Genomic DNA, 22195 nt, shown 5'->3' with positions numbered 1-22195 from the left:
CATTCGAAACTATTGCATTTAACACGATATTAATATAATGTTTCCATTTGTGAATAAACATAATTGGAGAACTCAAACCTCTTGCATAAATTATACAACTCTTTCTTCGCGCGTAGTGTAAGCGGGAATTGGGCTAATCATACCCAGGCCGTATCGACCTGAATTTTACATCAAGCACATTAGACGGTCGCTAAAGCGACCATCTAAAAACCATACAAGTTATGTTAGTCTATGCCAAAATATAACTTTATTTGGTCAAATCGTACCTGCGATAAACATAAAAAACATCTAATGCATGCAAACACCCATCGCAATTTGTTTCCATAAAGAACAAATATTAAAAAGGTACGAGTTGACCAATCTGAAAAATGACTAAAGTACGAGTTGACCAAATCGGGTACGAGTTGACTAGGGTACAAGTTGACTTAGGTACGAGTTGACTGGAAACCGTTCCAAGTATGAAAGCAATATCTATGATACTTTAGGGGTAAAGTGGACCAAAACATAAATCTTAACCAAATTTTCAATTTTCTAAGTATAAAGGGCCCATAATTCCGTCCAAATGCCAGTCAGAGTTACATAACTTTGCCTGCACCGTCCCCTTATGATAGTTCATAAATCTTGCAAGTATGAAAGCAATAGCTTTGATACTGTAGGAATAAAGTGGACCTAAACACAAAACTTAATCAAATTTTCAATTTTCTAAGTATAAAAAGGGCACATAATTCTGTCAAAATGCCAGTCAGAGTTACATTACTTTGCCTGCACAGTCCCCTTATGATAGTTAGTAAGTGTTGCAAGTATGAAAGCAATAGCTTTGATGCTTAAGGAATAAAATGGACCTAAACACAAAACTTAACCAAAATTGTCAATTTTCTAAGTATAAAAAGGGCACATAATTCTGTCAAAATGCATGCCAGAGTTATCTAACTTTGCCTGCCCAGTCCCCTCATGATAGTAAGTAAGTGTACCAAGTTTGAATGCAATAGCATTGATACTTACTGAGAAAAGTGGAACTAAACGCAAAACTTAACCAAAATTTTCAATTTTTTAAGTATAAAAAGGGCACATAATTCTGTCAAAATGCACGCCAGAGTTATCTAACTTTGCCTGCCCAGTCCCCTCATGATAGTAAGTAAGTGTACCAAGTTTGAATGCAATAGCATTGATACTTTCTGAGAAAAGTGGACCTAAACGCAAAACTTAACTGCCAACGCCGACGCCAAGGTGATGACAATAGCTCATAATTTTTTTTCAAAAAATAGATGAGCTAAAAATGATCAATTATCTTATAATATGTTGCATTTTTCCTTCAGATTGTCATTTTCCCTATCCACTTTTAATTTCTTGTATATTTTGATAATATTCACATAAAAAATGTATCATTTTATTCCTCAGTCTCTTTATGGTTTATAAATGCAGTTGACATGCTAATTTCATCCAAAAAGCTTTTCAGGTAATACTTGAAAATGCAAACACAGTATTTTAAAGATTTATGGGCAGCCATCTTGGCTTTAGAAACCATGTGATGAATAAGTTTCGTGGCTAAATTTAAAAAAAAGTTTTACCCCCAAAAATGTAGATTATCATCAGCATTTTCAAATAAACAAACAGAATCTTAGAATCATGCAGCGTGATCACCTTATACCACTAGAGCTCAATGTTAGAGATTGTATACCGTTTGTTAATAAATGATTTTTATCTTTATTTTTACAATCATAATAAAGAGAACATGAATTTTATGTTTTAAAACATAGGATGTGTTTATCAGAAACACAATGACCCCTTCTGCGCCACTTTTTTATTATATCCCTTTAAAAAATATTACTTCCTTCGTGAAAATGATCTGTACCTGCCAAATGATAAATTTTTCTCCATTTAAAGCTTGTTACTTCCCTTGGATTTGTTTTTTTGACCTTTGACCTTGAAGGATGACATTGACCTTCACCTTTCACCACTCAAAATGTGCAGCTCCATGAGATACACATGCATGCCAAATATCAAGTTGCTATCTTCAATATTGCAAAAGTTATGGCCAATGTTAAAGTTTTCGGACGGACGGACAGACAGTTCAACTGCTATATGCCACCCTACCGAGGGCATAACAATGTGCATGCACTTAAAAGTATCAAAAAGAGCCAAATACATAAACATAAAAAGTTAATAAGCCTCGTATATCTGAAAATGTATCAATATGCACATTGGGCATTTTTTCTTTATAATTGTCATTTACCCCCACCCACTTTTCTTGTCATACAAATCACATTTATGTAATAATATTCACATGAAATATTATATATTCCCTAGTCACATGGGTGTGTATAAATATAGTTAGAACAAGGGCTGTTTGTAAAACATGCATGCCCCCCATATGGGCTGTCCATTGTAGTGGCAGCCATTGTGTGAGCACGATTTTTGTCACTGTGACCTTGACCTTTGACCTAGTGACCTGAAAATCAATAGGGGTCATCTGCGAGTCACGATCAATGTACCTATGAAGTGTCATGATCCTAGGCAAAAGCATTCTTGAGTTATCATCTGAAAATCATTTTACTATTTCGGGTCACCGTGACCTTGACCTTGTGACCTCAAAATCAATAGGGGTCATCTGCGAGTCATGATCAATCTACCTATGAAGTTTCATGATCCTAGGCAAAAGCGTTCTTGAGTAATCATCCGAAAACCATTTTACTATTTCAGGTCACCGTGACCTTTGACCTAGTGACCTCAAAAACAATAGGGGTCATCTGCAAGTCATGATCAATCTGCCTATGAAGTTTCATGATCCTAAGCGTATGCGTTCTTGAGTTATCATCCGGAAACCATTTTACTATTTCGGGTCACAGTGACCTTGACCTTTGACCTAGTGACCTCAAAATTGATAGGGGTCATCTGCGAGTCATGATCAATCTACCCATGAAGTTTCATGATCCTAGGCGTATGCGTTCTTGAGTTATTATCCGGAAACCATTTTACTATTTCGGGTCACCGTGACCTTGACCTTTGACCTAGTGACCTCAAAATTGATAGGGGTCATCTGCGAGTCATGATCAATCTACCCATGAAGTTTCATGATCCTAGGCATATGTGTTCTTGAGTTATCATTCGGAAACCATTTTACTATTTCGGGTCACCGTGACCTTGACCTTTGACCTAGTGACCTCAAAATCAATAGGGGTCATCTGCGAGTCATGATCAATCTACCCATGAAGTTTCATGATCCTAAGCGTATGCGTTCTTGAGTTATCATCCGAAAACCATTTTACTATTTCAGGTCACCGTGACCTTGACCTTTGACCTAGTGACCTCAAAATTAATAAGGGTCATCTGCGAGTCATGATCAATCTACCCATTAAGTTTCATGATCCTAGGCGTATGCGTTCTTGAGTTATCATCCGGAAACCATTTTACTATTTCGGGTCACCGTGACCTTGACCTTTGACCTAGTGACCTCAAAATCAATAGGGGTCATCTGCGAGTCATGATCAATCTACCCATGAAGTTTCATGATCCTAAGCGTATGCGTTCTTGAGTTATCATCCAAAAACCATTTTACTATTTAAGGTCACCGTGACCTTGACCTTTGACCTAGTGACCTCAAAATTGATAAGGGTCATCTGCGAGTCATGATCAATCTACCCATGAAGTTTCATGATCCTAGGCGTATGCGTTCTTGAGTTATCATCCGGAAACCATTTTACTATTTCGGGTCACCGTGACCTTGACCTTTGACCTAGTGACCTCAAAATCAATAGGGGTCATCTGCGAGTCATGATCAATCTACCCATGAAGTTTCATGATCCTTAGCGTATGCGTTCTTGAGTTATCATCCGAAAACCATTTTACTATTTCGGGTCACCGTGACCTTGACCTAGTGACCTCAAAATCAATAGGGGTCATCTGCGAGTCATGATCAATCTACCTATGAAGTTTCATGATCCTAGGCATATGCGTTCTCGAGTTATCATACGACAACCACCTGGTGGACGGACCGACCGACCTACCGACATGAGCAAAGCAATATACCCCCTCTTCTTCAAAGGGGGGCATAATAATAATTGTATGTAAACTGTTTTTCAGATACAAATGAAACATGTTATAAGGATAATAACATGTTATAACAATATGTTTTTTAACCTTTTTTTAATTGATAATGTCATTTGTTTCATACAATGTTTCAGTTTTCATCAAAAAACTTATTTGTTTAATAAGAATCATATGTTCTCAATTGCTTAAATTAAAAAGCTTACCAAAATCATGGAAAATATGTTGTTTGTGTCAATTGCGAAAAAATGGCATTTCCTATGTTTTTGGTCGGCCATCTTGGATTTAGACCCTGTGGGCATGAAATTGTTCTTGGGAACAAAAATTTTCTTTTACGCAAGACAATGTAGAACATCATCAGCATATAAAAAAAAGGTTGCAATCATGCACCGTGGACCTCCGTTCCTACTAGACATTAGCTGATGGGGATACATGTATTAGTTAACTAATGGCAAATAAAAACAAGAGCACCGCCTTGCGGGTGCAGACCGCTCATCTATTTTCTTTTTAAAGGTGAAGGGACTCTCATTTTCAATCACAAAGGAGGGAGGAGTGGAGTGAAGAGGGGTGTATAGTGTGGGGTTGTGGACATTTATTACATTATCTTCCAAAAAAGCGAAAAAAAAAAAAAAAAAAAAAAAAAAATCGGGGGGGGGGGGGGTATAGTGTGAGGGTGTGGTGATAATTTGTGAGATGATCTTAAAAAAAAAAAAAAAAAAAAAAAAAAAAAAAATCAAAAAAAAAAATTTGGGGGGGGGGGTGGGGGGGGGGGTGGGGTGGGGGTATAGTGTGAGGGTGTGGTGGTCATTTGTGAGATGATCTTATAAAAAAAAAAAAAAAAAAAAAAAATTAGGGGGGGGGGGGGGAGGGGGGGGGGAGGGGGGGGGAGGGCACGGGGGATGGTTTGGGTGAAGTCTATTGTGGTATGTCAGGTAAGAGTAGTTTCATCAAAGTATCAATCAAATCTAATCATAAATAAAGAAGTTATGGCAATTTTAGCAAAATTTAATAATTTGACCTTGAGAGTCAAGGTCATTCAAAGGTCAAAGTAAAATTCAAGTTGCCAGGTACAGTAACCTCATGATAGCATGTAAGTATTTGAAGTTTGAAAGCAATAGCCTTGATACTTCGAGTGGATCGAAACACAAAATTTAACCATATATTAAAAGTTACTAAGTCAAAAAAGGGCCATAATTCCGTAACAATGACAACCAGAGTTATGCAACTTGTCCTTTTACTGTACCCTTATGATAGTTTGTGAGTGTTCCAAGTATGAAAGCAATATCTATGATACTTTAGGGGTAAAGTGACCAAAACATAAATCTTAACCAAATTTTCAATTTTCTAAGTATAAAGGGCCCATAATTCCGTCCAAATGCCAGTCAGAGTTACATAACTTTGCCTGCACCGTCCCCTTATGATAGTTCATAAATCTTGCAAGTATGAAAGCAATAGCTTTGATACTGTAGGAATAAAGTGGACCTAAACACAAAACTTAATCAAATTTTCAATTTTCTAAGTATAAAAAGGGCACATAATTCTGTCAAAATGCCAGTCAGAGTTACATTACTTTGCCTGCACAGTCCCCTTATGATAGTTAGTAAGTGTTGCAAGTATGAAAGCAATAGCTTTGATGCTTAAGGAATAAAATGGACCTAAACACAAAACTTAACCAAAATTGTCAATTTTCTAAGTATAAAAAGGGCACATAATTCTGTCAAAATGCATGCCAGAGTTATCTAACTTTGCCTGCCCAGTCCCCTCATGATAGTAAGTAAGTGTACCAAGTTTGAATGCAATAGCATTGATACTTACTGAGAAAAGTGGAACTAAACGCAAAACTTAACCAAAATTTGCAATTTTTTAAGTACAAAAAGGGCACATAATTCTGTCAAAATGCACGCCAGAGTTATCTAACTTTGCCTGCCTAGTCCCCTCATGATAGTAAGTAAGTGTACCAAGTTTGAATGCAATAGCATTGATACTTTCTGAGAAAAGTGGACCTAAACGCAAAACTTAACCGGACGCCGACGCCAACGCCAACGCCAACGCCAACGCCAACGCCGACGCCAAGGTGATGACAATAGCTCATAATTTTTTTTCAAAAAATAGATGAGCTAACAAGAGATACATCAGACAGAGATTTCCATATAAATTTATTAGTTCATACAAAAAACGGAAGCATCACATAAAATGGTGGACGAGTTTTTGAAATAATAAATAAAACATCTGAAAACGTTTGATCATAACTGTCATCTAGCACAAATATGTTGTAAAACAAAAACAGTGAACCAGCTGTATTATGAATGGCCTGATTCTATTACTGTGAAGGAGTTCAAAGACAAAATTATTACAAAAGTGACCATTCTCATAATATGATCAACTAAATCCTTTTAGAAGTTGAATACCTTGTTTTATATTGTTAGCAGTGAAAATAGTTAAGTAAATATTAAATACACATTAACTTTCAAACAACAAAGTTTGATTGTTGAAAATATTTCTCTTAATAAATTCAACCCATAGCTGTTAACATACTTATGACTTCTTATGCAGAATGCATATAAGATTAACAACATCACCATTCTTTATACTGGCTTTAGGAAGTTTGCACATACTTTAACCTGTTTAATCGCATAGCCAACAACATTTTATTATGCCAACACAAAAAATTCAAGCACATAGAAGTACATTTTAATCATTAACAGAAGGAGCACTTCACATCTTATTTATATTCCAGTTTTAATAATTTTTTTATTTTTCTAAAATCTATTCCTGCCCAAGCGGAAAGGAATAGAACAGAACAAATCCATAGAACGAGAGTTGCACATGAAACAATTATCAAAGCATATGATGCAGAATTACGGAACATAAGTATCACACTCAACACTTACTTGCCTACCAAGGCCCAGTATCATGAACACTCCAAGCTTTTTGTGATCACCAAATCAAGAATGATGATTAAACTCCTCTCCAAAATTGAGAAAAAACCCTTAAAGTTCAGTCAACAATATTACCTTGAGTATGTTCCTGATACTAGGCCTAGTTTTTCAATATTTAAAAGAACACTTTTCATCTCCAACAGTGCTGACCTAAAACATCTACAACTGTCCAGATCTATATGCCTGCTCGTAGCTGTTCCCACCCCTCTGTTCAGGGGCCAGTTTGATCATGTCGTCGATCCTAAGGATGGTAATGGCCGCCTCTGTGGCGAACTTAAGGGATTTGATCTTGGAGATGGCTGGCTCAAGCACGCCCGCCTTCTTGTTGTCCCTGACAACGCCCTTGGTAAGGTCTAGGCCAACCCTGCAGGAGAGAACAGAAATTTGTAAGTAATTATGCAGATGTTGGTACAACCGTAATAATGAAATATAAAAACAAACAACTATTCCTTAAAAATTAAATGGTCTTGATAATAGTAACTACATGTATGCTCTTGGTAAGCACAACATCAACGCTGCAGAAGAGAATGGACATTTGTTACAAATAATACAGAACTTTTTAATATAAACAAGCAAATTCATTGAATTGATATCCCCCGCCATTATACTTTTGGACACAAGATATGGCTCTGGACACACACAAAAAGCATTTTTTCAAAATACAAAGGGCCATAACTCTGTTATTATTTGATGGTGTACAATGCCAGTTGGCGTGCATCATCCTCTTATCCATATACATACTCATACCAAGTTTCAATGAAATCTGCCAAAGCACTTCCAAGATATGGCTCTGGACATAAAAGTGCCGGACGGACAATGCCAAAACAATATCCCTCCGCCTATGGCAGGGGATAACAAGCAAATGTTGAATTTATATCACCTGCAAAATAAAGTTTGTTTATTAGTGTGGTCCCTCTGTGCGTCTGTCAAAAAAACTTTTTAGGGCTTTATCTCAGAAACAATATAAGATATCAACATGAAACTTCATAGGTATATACATATATATATTTCAATGAGAAGAAGTGCAATGCACACAAACCATAACCCTACACTTTCTTTAATAAGAGTTATTGCCCTTGGTTTTTTATGTTACTTTTTGCGGCTGAATCCCAGAAACCAGAGTGTTTGAATCAAGTATCAAACCTTTTAGTAATAGTATTCATTTAAAGCAAACTGTCAATATTGGGTAAACCAAGATTTGCTACTTAATTAGTCTCCAAAAAGAGGTCAATATCAAGGTCAAAGTGAGGTCAGGTAGAGTCAGTGTGTTGGTAGTGTTCAAAGATAACATCTTTACAAGTAATGTATCAAAGCTTTGTAGCTTGTGGTGTTTTTTTTTAGACGAAACACCTCATTTTTGGTTAGCCAAGACTTTTGACCTTATGACTTAGTCTTTGTCAGAATGAAGGTCAATGTCAGGGTAAAAAAGAGTTCAAGTGATGTGAGTCTGTTGAGAGTACTTATACATAGCATACATGCTAGTATGAAAGCTTTGTAGGAGGCATTATTGACATTTTACTGAAGTTGTCATTTTTGGTTTACCTCTTAAGGACAGACAAACAGGTCATTAGGTATATTCCTCCCTAGTATATGCTGGTGACATTAACATTAAAGTGAAAGGCTGGCATGTGGGTGTGTTGAAATTGTTTATAGATAACATTCGTGCTAGTATCAACGCTATATAGGACACATTATTGATGTTACACCAAACTTGTCATTTGGGGAAACCTCATACAAACAGGTCAACAGCTTTATGCCTCCCTACATTAATAGATGCTGGGGACATACAAATTGAAGTAAAAGGCTACACTCCACTCACCATCGTAGATCCCTTTGGTCTGGTTTGACCTGAGACATGTTGTGGTAGGCCCGTAGTTTAGCCACGAGGTCGGTAGAGTCCTGGGCTGCATTCACGGCCAACTGTTTGGGAATCACCAGCAGGGAGCGGGCAAACTCTGCAATGGCGAGCTGCTCACGAGAGCCCTGGAATAAAGGGGATGAGTGCAATGTAAGCCAGAAATAGTGCAAATGAGTGCAATGTAAGACTGCAATAGTGCTAATGAGTGCAATGTAAGCCTGGAATAGTGTGAATGAGTGCAATGTAAGCCTAGAATAGTGGGAATGAGTGCAATGTTAGCCTGGAATAAAGGGAATGAGTGCAATGTAAGCCTGCAATACATGTAGTGCGAATGATTGCAATGTAAGCCTGGAATAAAGTGGATGAGTGCAATGTAAGCCTGGAATAGTGTGGATGAGTGCAATGTCAGCCTGGAATAAAGGGAATGAGTGCAATGTAAGCCTGGAATAGTGCGATTGAGTGACATATAAGCCTACAATAGTGTGAATGATTGCATTGTAAGCCTGGATTAGTGCTAATAAGTGAAATGTAAGCCTGGAATAGTGCAAATTAGTGCCATGTCACCCTGCATTGGTGCAAATGGATGCATACTAACTATGTGAGGCAGAAATGAAATGAACTTGAGTATTGTTTGGATTTGGATTTTTTGCTGTGTTTGAACAGAATTTCCCGTCATATCATGCTACAGAAACACCAGCAATGAGCAGGCAAACCCTACAATTGCTAGCTGCTCACGAGAGGCCTGCAATGTTGTACATTAATTTTTGCTGATTTCTTGGGTGGACCAATCCAGGAATTCAAGATCCAATCCGAAATTATTCAAATGTTTAAACTGTAAGAAACAAATTACAGTAGGAATGAAATACATTAATATTCAACGTTATACCCAACACATCGTGCATTTGTTTGCAATCAGACCCACAGTGCTATGATTTGTAATCCAGCTCTCAACCAACTGAGCAAGCCGGCCCAGCTATATAAGTGCATGTTATTACCAACTGGGAAACACGCAAACTTTGCAATAATCAGTTTTGCTGTCAGGGGCTGAAATCTTTTATTGTGGTAAAATTTTTATAGTGTAAGATTTAACATAAATTTTGTTCCTATAAATTTACCAGTACATTTATACCCAGATTTGTGTTTGCAATGTTTCAAATTTTCTACTTTGCCATTTTTTGTTTTTTGTTAAACCAGTATTTTTTCAGAAGCTATTTAAGTATGCAAACCATATAATGACGCTTTATAGGATCTGTCGTTGAGCATATTGTAACTTGAGGCCCAGGTCATGTAAATCTATAATCCAATATAAATTTCAATAGAACCGAGACAACAGTTAACTGCTTACCAGTGATGTGGCATAATTCTCGAGGTATATGGACAGTGCGGCCTCCACAGCGCCCCCTCCAGGCACCACAGTCTTGGACTCCAGCACGCGTTTCACAACACACAAGGAGTCGTGTACGGACCGCTCCATCTCATCACAGTAGAAGTCATTTGCTCCTCTTAGGATAATACTGGCGGCTGTACGTGCCTTTGTGCTGAAACAAGAAAAAGTTCCATGTAAAAAATTACCAAGTCAGCCTTCCCACTGGAATTAAAAAGGTTGCCAGAAAAAACAACTTTTTTTTTAATTATGCAAGTTTGGCTAAAGAGTTTTACAGTTGGCTACAACTTTTTGTTCATACAACACCATTAAATACTCAGAATAAAAAGAATGCTGATAGATTAAAGGTAAATTTGGCTACAGAATACTGGTACTTGTTTTCAAACCTACTCCATAATACAAACAAGTAGACAAAGTTTTAGGAAGTATTTTTCGATAATTTATAAGCAAAACAAATCACAAAACAATATTCATATTGTCTGACCAGAGCTCCAGATAATTTGTTCAGCCAAGGGGTATTTTACTCATGAATTTTTAAATTGATGAGTAAAAATCAAAATCCGATAATTTAAGGAGTATTTATGTTCAAAGGACCAGAATTAATAATAAATTGTACATGTAGTGTTAACTTGCTTTTACAAGCAGTTTTGTACACAATAAAGCAATAACTTTTGTTTTATTTAATATACTGTCAATAATAGGGCGTACAATTTTTTCTGGTGTTACTAATGACGATGTCGACTTAATAGAGATCGACCATTTATAACTGGCTCGCCATTAATTTTTGTTTTTCTTACATGACAATAAAACACAAACACATGCAGACGCTACGGAACATGTAAAAAAAAAAAAGCGCATTCGGGACAGGGACTGCCGGTCAGGGCGGCACAGATCATGACGGTCATAAGAAAAACAAGCAAGCAGCAAGTTTTCGCATTACATAATGATTCTAGTGGATTCATTGATCGCAAACCGGATTTCAATATATGTAACAGTTTTAACATGTGCCTAGTCACGTTATCTGAATGGTAAGCGGGTGGTATCCGTAAAACTTGTTTATTATATATGTGTATTTCGGCTGCCATTTAAACAGTGCTTGAAGGAAAAAGGTTTTTCCATAGTGCCACACAAGAGATGAACTGATAGCAAAACTTATATGCTTGAAGTTGGGCGATTCTTTTTTTTTCGAATTTTATGTAAAATGTTTTCACCATTAGCGTATATCGATTCTCAACAATGCAGCGGAGAGTCCGTTGTGTCAACATCAGCCTTTATCGTGGGCCAAAATGAAATGATACCGTTCTGACTGAGGAGTTAATTAGGTCGGGAACCACATTTTGTACATAGATGGTGATGTCACTACGTTTTTACTGGTGTGAACACAATGACGGAAACCAGTCATGATTACATGAACTTATATTCATGTATAAACGGCTAATACGCATTGAAATTGCACACGATGCGTAATCAGAATTTAGCCAGGAGTTTTTTTACTCAACAAAATTTTAAGCCATGCGTATTTTCTTTTTTTTCATGCGTATTTTACGCAAATACGCATCTTATCTGGACCTCTGTGTCTGACATTCTGGAAATTGACTCCTCCAATAGTAAGAAGCAGCCAACATGGAAATGTCTCTGTACTATCTCCAAGTTGAATGACCCAGGCTGCCACTGCAGGGTAAAGTGCTTGGATTGGATGAACAAAATGGTTTTAACATTTTCTTTATTCAAAGCCAGAAGTCCCTTTTATTCTTTTTTGAACCTGTCAGACTTGCAGTCTTGAGGTCTTGTGGTGAAGTCATAAACTGAGGAGCCAAACTATACTGCTGTTAGATTACATAGCTTTACTAACCACACACAAAATAAGCCAATGGCTTGAAAAAAGCATATCTGGCTTCAGAAATTTACATTTGGTTACAACTTTTTCACCATACAACACAGTTAAATGAGTAAGAAGAATTCAAACATATCAAAGCAAATTCAGCTACAGAATAATTTGACCTCGAAGGAGCCTTGCAGATAGAAATTCTGGTACTTGCTTTCAAGTAATTTTACATTCAGAATCATATTAAACAAAAATGAACATATTTTTTCCTAGATTCAGAATCATATTAAACAAGGGCTGTTTGTAAAACATGCATGCCCCCCATACGGGCTGTCCGTTGTAGTGGCAGCCATCGTGTGAATACGTTTTTTGTCACTGTGACCTTGACCTTTGACCTAGTGACCTGAAAATCAATAGGGGTCATCTGCGAGTCACAATCAATATACCTATGAAGTGTCATGATCCTAGGCAAAAGCGTTCTTGAGTTATCATCCGAAAATCATTTTACTATTTCGGGTCACCGTGACCTTGACCTTTGACCTTGTGACCTCAAAATCAATAGGGGTCATCTGCGAGTCATGATCAATCTACCTGTGAAGTTTCATGATCCTAGGCATATGCGTTATTGAGTTATCATCCGAAAACCATTTTACTATTTCGGGTCACCGTGACCTTGACCTTTGACCTAGTGACCTCAAAATCAATAGGGGTCATCTGCGAGTCATGATCAATCTACCCATGAAGTTTTATGATCCTAGGCGTATGCGTTCTTGAGTTATCATTCAAAAACCATTTTACTATTTCGGGTTACCGTGACCTTGACCTTTGACCTAGTGACCTCAAAATCAATAGGGGTCATCTGCGAGTCATGATTAATGTACCTATGAAGTTTCATGATCCTAGGCCTTAGCGTTCTTGAGTTATCATCTGACAACCACCTGGTGGACGGACAGACCGACAGACCGACCGACAGACCGACATGAGCAAAGCAATATACCCCCTCTTCTTCGAAGGGGGGCATAACGACAATTGCATATATGGTCATCAATAGTGTGCTTGTATCTTTTTTTATTGTGCAGTAGAGTAATATTTAGGTTATAGCTAATATATGTCTAATCAAAAGCTTGCTTTTAAAGTGTATTGTTAAATTGGCATCACAAAGTGCATTATTGATATTATTTATATGAGCAACAACTTAACCACCCTTAAAGCAATCGTATTACTTTTTACATTAAATATAGTTAAATAAAAACGCGAACGCGCTAATAGGCGTCGGTAAGTATTATCACATACATCATTTATGAGAGGTTTCGACCGCATAGCCGACGCCCTTGCAAACTAATTAATAGCATTGTGAGACAAAGAAAAGGCATTCAGGAGTTGATTAACAGTTTATCGATCCAACATTCCGCTTAAAAACAGTTTATGTTTGTTACTGAATTCTTTGTTAATCAACGACATTGATTTTACAGTTCGTTACACATTCATTTTATATAAGGTGAAATGAATTTGGGTGACACTTTTAAAAAGGGGTATGGAGTATAAATGAGTATTTATTATCTAAAATATGAAGAGTTCAAGTTAGGTATTATATCATGTTTCTTGTATGACAAATTAAATTACTTTGTTCTCGTTTAAGATGACTCGAACCAAGCGAAACAAGAAGAAACATACAACAAGGAGAGAGAGCAAACAGGCGCAAATTGCTAAAGATGCAGTATACAAGATAACAAATGATAAAGAATTTTCACTAACGCTCTCAATTGTTCTCGATAAATATGCCATCAATGAAAATTTAATAAACTTTCGAAGAAAGCAATATAAATATGCTGAACTGGAACAATCTTATATACACCAAATGCTTGGATACAAAAGACGCATTTATTATTTTGGTAGTCAAATCGAGGGAACAACCACCAAAGGAATGAATTCCGACACTGATGAATTATGGTGCTTTAAAATGTTTGTTTTAGTACTGGATTCCGAAGCGCCGACAGTGTCGCTTAACAACAGTGAGAGAGTTGTGATCGTTGTGAGCACCCTGAATTGTGCTCCTCAGTACTGTCAACTAACTTTGACTGAACCAGTCAAACAAGAGAAGAATTTTCGCAATTACAGTTTTCAATGTTGGCAAAGTGAACATTTTCATCGTAATGTTCTTGTATCAGATTTTTTTGATCACCTCAAAATCGAAAATGAAACACTTACTGGTAATATTAACAATAACATATTACACAAGGTTCTACGACAGCGGGAGGATGTTATCAAACAAAGTACATGGCATGGACCGGCGCAACTTTGTGGAAATAAAGATCATGTTTAGGCATTTTATTGTAAAAGTCTACCGCCAGAGTGTAATTTTATTTTTGAAAGGCCTCGCCCCGGTCACTGGCCTTCCGAAAAGACGTTGAAAAAAGCCAAGAAATATGGAGCCTTTATTGTTCCACAAGGACCACACATAAGTACAAACATTTCCAAGTACGATGATTCTTCTTATTTTTGGCGAATTTCCACCAATTTAACAGAACGGGAACTTATGTTCAGTTTGGGAACAGTACATCTAAAAGCATATGTTCTTGCAAAAATGATCAGAAAAGAGAAGTTCGTGCAGAATGACGTCGAGAAGATGAGCACATTTCATGTCAAGACAGGCTTGTTTTTTGCGGTCGAAAACACACCACCCGATGAGTGGAGGGAGGACAATCTTGCCAATTGTGTTAAGTACATACTTTTTATGTTGAGACGTTTCTTTTATTGCCGTTTTTTTCCACATTTTACAACTGACAAGGTGAACCTTTTTGATGGGAAAATTAAGACACGAGTTCCCGCAAATGCTTAATAAACTGTCAACAATGTTGAAGTCAATTCCTGGAACAATCGAGGAAATAAAAATGGATAATGTCGGGTCAAAACTTAAAGATTATAGGAAGAAATCGATACATGAAATGAGCTTGCATCCTCAAAAACATAACGCATTGTCCGACTATATGGAATCAGAGTTTTGTTGGTTTCTTCCTCTTTTTGATGGATTTGAATTTAATGACAGCAATGTAATTATTAAACAAAGTCTTTTTGAAAAACAGTATTTGGCACTGAAACACCACTTTCGACGCACACTGGAAAAATCTCGTAAACGTAAAGAAAAATTTAGCAACGCTTTGCACAGTGTTATCTCAGTTTTGGCAAGCTTAGGTGCTTCAGCGTATTTAGATCGGGACGCAGTAAACGTTAAACTGCCTGAAGAATCACATCCACTGGAATATTTCATAGTTTCTTGGGCAGGCAAGGCAGGCATTGATGGAGCAAGAGAATTGTTTCAAGAGTCATTACAATCAAATATGGTTTCCTGCTATATGCTATATGCTTCATTCCTTTACTGCAATAATGAGCTTGATGCAGCGTGTGAACTATTAGAGCAGGTGGAAGATAAAATAGAGGAAATGACCAACAATGTTTCAAACTTTTTCGATTCACCATTTGATTCTTTGATATTAGAAAGGGCAGCCGAGAAACCGTACGCAGAGTCTTTCAAACAAATACACTCTATATTTATGACATTTAGAGATGCAGAGAAAATGTGTGTTCCAATATTCCTGCAATATGAATTTAACCGACGGTACATCGGAACAACAACTTCATTGGGCCTTCCACAGCCATTTTACGATTACTTTGACTGCTTCTCTACACGCATCGAGCCGTTCCTCTACTATCTTCAATACCTTACATACAGGAAAATGTACCAAAACACCAGAACAAACATATTCGCTCTAAAGGTTAAGAAAGCGTTCAATGCGATCAATTCCTACATTCAACAAAGATTGGATGAAATGGCAAAAGACAAACAAAACAACATGGGATTTCAAAAGCATTTTAAATTTTTTGATACATCTTTGAATATGCTTGGACATTGCTGGGAAATGGAGGGGACGTCAATTTTGGCGTGGAAGACTTATAAAACCTCTTTACATTGGAATCCTCAACAAAATGCGGCCATCCTGCATATGATACGACTTCTTTGTTCAACGTCTGCGGTTGATGAGACATTTTTTTTACTAAACATTCAATGTGAATCGAAATCTTCTCACTTTGAGCTGTTATGAGGCATCTATAATAATTAACACTTTTGGTTAAGGTAATTGAAGAAGATAAATATTCCACATACCTCGTTGGCACTTACGACATATATACCTGCCATATTGTTTTCGATGTAAGTGGAAGTAATGACTTTTATTTTGGCATCAAACTTGTTAACGTTGCATTTTTACTATTGGGGAGTAAGAATAAACTACACAGCAAAAAGATAAAATGGGAACATGCCTTATATATAAGTTATACTATGCATTGAATCAGTACAAATTATTTGCCGTGTTTTTACTTTTTAACTAAGACTTGTGATTTGTTAGTGAAGGATAAACATTTGACAAAGTCATTAAACAAACATGCAAGTAGAACATTCTAGATATAATGCATTTTATAATCGGCAGTTGACTATAACAGCATTCCTAGTAATAAGGATGATGTCTTGGTGTCATTAACAATGAATCACTCTGTTAGTGTTTTCTGTTTAACATCATGTTAATGGTATTTCTTTTTGTATTAAAATACCAAGCCATTCAATGTGTGTGTACTGGCTGTACATTTGATGTACACAATGATGTAAACACATTTACAGAACATCTTATGAACAATTAAATAGTTTCTTTAAATTAATATGAAAATCATCTGAAAGATGGATTGAATAGTCCTTAACTCATTAATTTATAACTTAAATCGGTATATCCATAATCAAAAATAATTTATAAGGACATTTTTTGTTTTCATAATCATTCTACATTGATCATTTCACGTACTGAATACATGATCTCGACTGTCATATCTCGCAAATTCAATGACCTACCGAAAACGATGAATTTGTTACATGAATAAAGAGCCATTGCCATATATATATGCCATTGAAATTCCACACCATTTCTATACAATCGTTTCAATTTAACGTGATTGTCTGTGCGATCAAATAGCAAACATATCAATAGCAATAATTCAACCTTTAAGCTCATGCTCGTTAAAGAGTGTATGATTTGGAATGGAATACAAACGTTAAAATGAAGCGTATTATACTTGAGCTTTTGATTTTAATGCTTTATTAATATTGTGGAAATCACACAAATCACTACCCTACATTTAGACATGTATGCTGAGTGTATGTCATATTGTATTGTGATTAATGTATTTTATATGAGCAATGCTGATGAGAGTTTGTCATGTGCATACATTAACATTTATCTCTGACAAACAAATGTGTATATGACTCTACAGTTGACTTACGATTTTGATGTGATATTTTAGCAACATTAATGGTTAATTGTATGCACGTTTTTCATTATTGAAATGGAAACAACACTCGAAACAGCATCTGAATGTATGTAACTTACTTGATTTTAACATATATTTAAAACATGTGTTATTTATAGTCTAATGTTATAATGTTTCAAGATTTATGAATACATTCTGCATATTGATCTTAAATTCTGAATACAGGAGAAACGTGTGCATGTATTCTAATCATAAACCTATTCATGATAATGTTCATGTTTGTCATGTTCGTTTCAAAGTATACCTTGACATCAATTTTGTATTATTTTTTCAATGAAAATTAATACTCTGATTAGTACCAGTCGTAGACATCAAGTTCGTTAAAGTCTTATATCATTTGTTTGGATGCTTAAATTATAAATTGTATGTTTGCTTGATCATTGTACTTGTTTTATAACTGATATTGCAGGTAATAATGTTGTGTTTAATTTCCATGTAATTGTGATTTGTCCATATGTTTCAAATATATCATTGTTTTTTTAAATATTTTTATTGTTGCATTAAAACGTCTTTGTAAAGAGTCTTTCATATCGTTATTTGACATCAATTAGATTAACAAATAACGAATCATCCCAAACATATATGCCTGTTTAAAAATTGTTTTATTGATTATTTCAAATGATGACAGTTGGAACGTTTTTAATGAACTAACTGTGCATCCTACCTGTCGAATACATTATTTTTTCCTGTTGTGATTTGGTTTTAGTTAGTGTGATTTAATTCAATGAAATGTGTGATTGCCTGGTAAATATTCAACACTTTGTTCCTTGCATATGTTTAACTACGCATAACAATGTCGTTTATGGAATTTTGATGTGGTTAATTAATGACATTTGACTATACGGTTAATATTTGCAAATTCACTTACATAAAGAAGTACCTTGAAATCTAAATAGTGTCTTATCACAATCATAAAAACATCTTTATTATATAAACATTAGTTGTATTTATATTCTCTGGCAATATATTTGATGTCAGGGGCAAATACCACATACTACAATATTGTAGTGCAAGGCCAAAGTCGTTTACACAATAAGCTCAGCATTCTCATACTGATTGCGCAACACATATTCAATGTTTCCATCAAGTATAGTTTAAAGTGGATTTTTACCCGGCGTGACCCAATTCAGATTTTAAAGGTATCATTAACCATTAACCATTATTGTTCTGGGCAAGTGCCCTGGGTTTGAGTAGGTATGTTTATTGTATTTCGTTCAAAAGCCTTTTCTGCATTCGGAGCTAAATATTAAAAACACCCAGCTGGAAATACAATTAAGTAAATCACACTGATAAATATTAGTGCTCCTTCCCACGAAGCATTTGTTGAACACGACTTTAATATGTAAGTCATATATATATATCAACTGTATATCCATGGGCAATGCTCTTTTTAACATAAACCTCGAGTAACTTGTAACCAGTAACTTAATGACTCTTGTTCAGTGTCAGTGTATCTCAAAGCAAGATTAAAGTACTTAATTGGTCGAACATGCGTTTGATAGACTAAATTAGTTATGACGCCGACAACATAAAGCAATTGTAGGTGAAATACTTTGGAGGCCATCTGCCGAGGAAGAGGCAACTTTCGCAAACGTATACCTAAACAAGGGCTGTTTGTAAAACATGCATGCCACCCATATGGGCTGTCAGTTGTATTGGCAGCCATTGTGTGAATACGTTTTTTGTCACTGTGACCTTGACCTTTGACCTAGTGACCTGAAAATCAATAGGGGTCATCTGCAAGTCATGATAAATGTACCTATGAAGTTTCATGATCATAGGCCTAAGTATTCTTGAGTTATCACCCGGAAACCATTTTACTGTTTCGAGTCACTGTGACCTTGACCTTTGACCTAGTGACCTGAAAATCAATAGGGGTCATCTGCCAGTCATGATCAATGTACCTATGAAGTTTCATGTTTTTTTTCTGGCCCGGCTATATTCCAATCGCAAAAAGTATACTTTTTTTCTTAACCAAATTTTCAATTTTCTACGTATAAAAGGGCACAAAATTCTGTCAAAATGCACGCCAGAGTTATCTAACTTTGCCTGCCCAGTCCCCTCATGATAGTAAGTAAGTGTACCAAGTTTGAATGCAATAGCTTTGATACTTTATGAGTAACGTGGACCTAAACACAAAACTTAAACAGACGCCGACGCCAAGGTGATGACAATTACTTAACTTCTTTTCAAATGACCTTGACCTTTGACCTAGTGACCTGAAAATCAACAGGAGTCATCTGCGAGTCATGATCAATGTACCCATGAAGTTTCATGATCCTAGGCATAAGCGTTTTTGAGTTATCATCCAGAAACCATTTTACTATTTCGGGTCACCGTGACCTTGACCTTTGACATAGTGACCTGAAAATCAATAGGGGTCATCTGCGAGTCGAGATCAATGAACCTATCAAGTTTCATGATCCTAGGCATAAGCGTTCTTGAGTTATCATCCGGAAACCATTTTACTATTTCGGGTCACCGTGACCTTGACCTTTGACCTAGTGACCTGAAAATCAATAGGGGTCATCTGCGAGTCATGTTCAATGTACCTATGAAGTTTCATGATCCTAGGCCTAGCATTCTTGAGTTCTCGTCCGGAAACCATTTTACTATTTCGAGTCACTGTCACCTTGACCTTTGACCTAGTGACCTGAAAATCAATAGGGGTCATCTGCCAGTCATGATCAATGTACCTATGAAGTTTCATGATCCTAGGCCTAAGCGTTCTTGAGTTATCATCCGGAAACCATCTGGTGGACCGACCGACCGACCAACCGACATGTGCAAAACAATATACCCCCTCTTCTTCGAAGGGGGGGGGCATAATAAAAAGCAAATAACGTAAGTGGCAAACATACATATATTAATGGTCGTATGCATTGTGAAAAGCTCGAACGCTAATGTACAGGTACTCAAACGGCAACCATTATTCACCAGTGCGTCCTATGGGAGTTATATCATACAACACCCTTGAATTTACAATCATTTAATTGTCGTATCTTCGGGGATCGAGGCTCTTTACATTACTACCACTGTGTGCGTGGATTGTCTTGATTCAGAATATTGCTTTAAGTGACATATGACAAATGTTTGGTTTCTTTGTATAATATAGAAGCACCATATTAAAACATTTTGTAAGTTATATTATTGTAACTTGCTATTGCTACTTGTTGTTTCCTACATATGAATACTTCTTCAAAGGTGATGGGCCTCAATATATAAATTATATAGACATAAAAATTCTGCATTCTGTTGTAGGTACTGCCTTCCTAAATAAGTCCACCAAATGATAACGCTCGATGAGGATCTGCTAATTTTAATGTTCTATGAATATTACTATTGTTTTTCATTCGGTCTTCATTTATGTTAGACGATTATTTGTCCATTCAGGTAAACAATCGGAACGAACTACTATGAGTATGCAAACCATAAATGAATCAACTAAACAAATAAACCAAAATTAGTAACTTGAAGGAGTTTGCTGGCGGTGATAAAAACAATTGTTTTGTAAATCTGACTATTGTGTCCTGTATACATGAAATCAAGCACCCTTACATAATATAAGTATCTACCACATGGCTCATCCGCAAAGACAAGTAGATTCTCTTAGTGTTCACTGTAAAAACACGTTCATATTGTCTCTTTAAAGATACATAGACTAATTCATTATTTAATATTTTACAATTTAGCAATGTCACATGTACGAACAGATATTTCAGTTAAATTACGTTCTTACATTCGGACCTGATGTTCCCCAAGTATGTTATTAGAGTTCACATACAGTCCAATTAATGAAAACCTTTTTTCATTAAGTTTTCAATGTAGAGCATATAATGGACTCGGGAATGCTCATTTACTGTTCCCCAGTGTATAACCTACTCCATCACACAAACAGGTAGGCAAAGTTGTGGGAAGTATTTTTATATCATTTATAGGAACAAATTAAAGTGCAATTTAAAATGTATGACATTCTGGAAATTGACTCCTCCAATGTTAGGAAGCAGCCAACATGGAAATGTCTCTTTAATATCTCCAAGTTGAATGACCCAGGCTGCCACTGGTTAGCAGCAGGGTAAAGTGATTGGATTGGATGAACCAAATGGTTTCAACATTTCCTTCTTAAAAGCCAGAAGGCTTTATTATATTACTATTCACCAGTCAGATTTGCAGATAAAGTTCTTGTGAGAGTCATGAACGGATGAGCCTGATAATACAGGTGTCAAATGACAGAGCCTACCCTGCCAGTCGCCAAATTAGAAAATGGATAAAATAAGCCAATCTGGAGCAAAAAATTACATTTGGGTACAACTTTTTCTTTGTAAAGACCTATTAAATACTCAGAATAACAAGAGCACCGCCTTGCGGGTGCAGACCGCTCATCTATTTTCTTTTTAAAGGTGAAGGGACTCTCATTTTCAATCACAAAGGAGGGAGGAGTGGAGTGAAGAGGGGTGTATAGTGTGGGGTTGTGGACATTTATTACATTATCTTCCAAAAAAGCGAAAAAAAAAAAAAACAAGAGCACCGCCTTGCGGGTGCAGACCGCTCATCTATTTTCTTTTTAAAGGTGAAGGGACTCTCATTTTCAATCACAAAGGAGGGAGGAGTGGAGTGAAGAGGGGTGTATAGTGTGGGGTTGTGGACATTTATTACATTATCTTCCAAAAAAGGCGAAAAAAAAAAAAAAAAAAAAAAAAAAAAAAAAAATCGGGGGGGGGGGGGGTATAGTGTGAGGGTGTGGTGATAATTTGTGAGATGATCTTAAAAAA

At 36.3% G+C, this 22195-nt stretch overlaps 1 protein-coding gene across 1 annotated transcript in view; it reads right to left on the bottom strand.

Annotated features, from left to right (window-relative positions):
* Window positions 1–6183: 6183 nt before the first annotated feature.
* LOC127871981 (T-complex protein 1 subunit alpha-like) overlaps window positions 6184–22195 on the bottom strand; it is a 62044-nt gene continuing 46032 nt past the window's right edge. The window contains exons 10-12 of the mRNA XM_052415310.1: window positions 10187–10379; window positions 8803–8966; window positions 6184–7347 (exon numbers count right to left, since the gene is read on the bottom strand). Coding sequence (XP_052271270.1) covers window positions 7143–7347; window positions 8803–8966; window positions 10187–10379 — 562 coding nt within the window. The 3' untranslated portion in view covers window positions 6184–7142. The remainder of the gene's footprint in view (window positions 7348–8802; window positions 8967–10186; window positions 10380–22195) is intronic.

This window comes from Dreissena polymorpha, chromosome 3 (assembly GCF_020536995.1).
Source record: "Dreissena polymorpha isolate Duluth1 chromosome 3, UMN_Dpol_1.0, whole genome shotgun sequence".
Taxonomy (NCBI): Eukaryota; Metazoa; Mollusca; class Bivalvia; order Myida; family Dreissenidae; genus Dreissena; species Dreissena polymorpha.
Note: the sequence above shows the minus strand (reverse complement) of the source record. Positions and strands in the feature narration are given on the sequence as shown.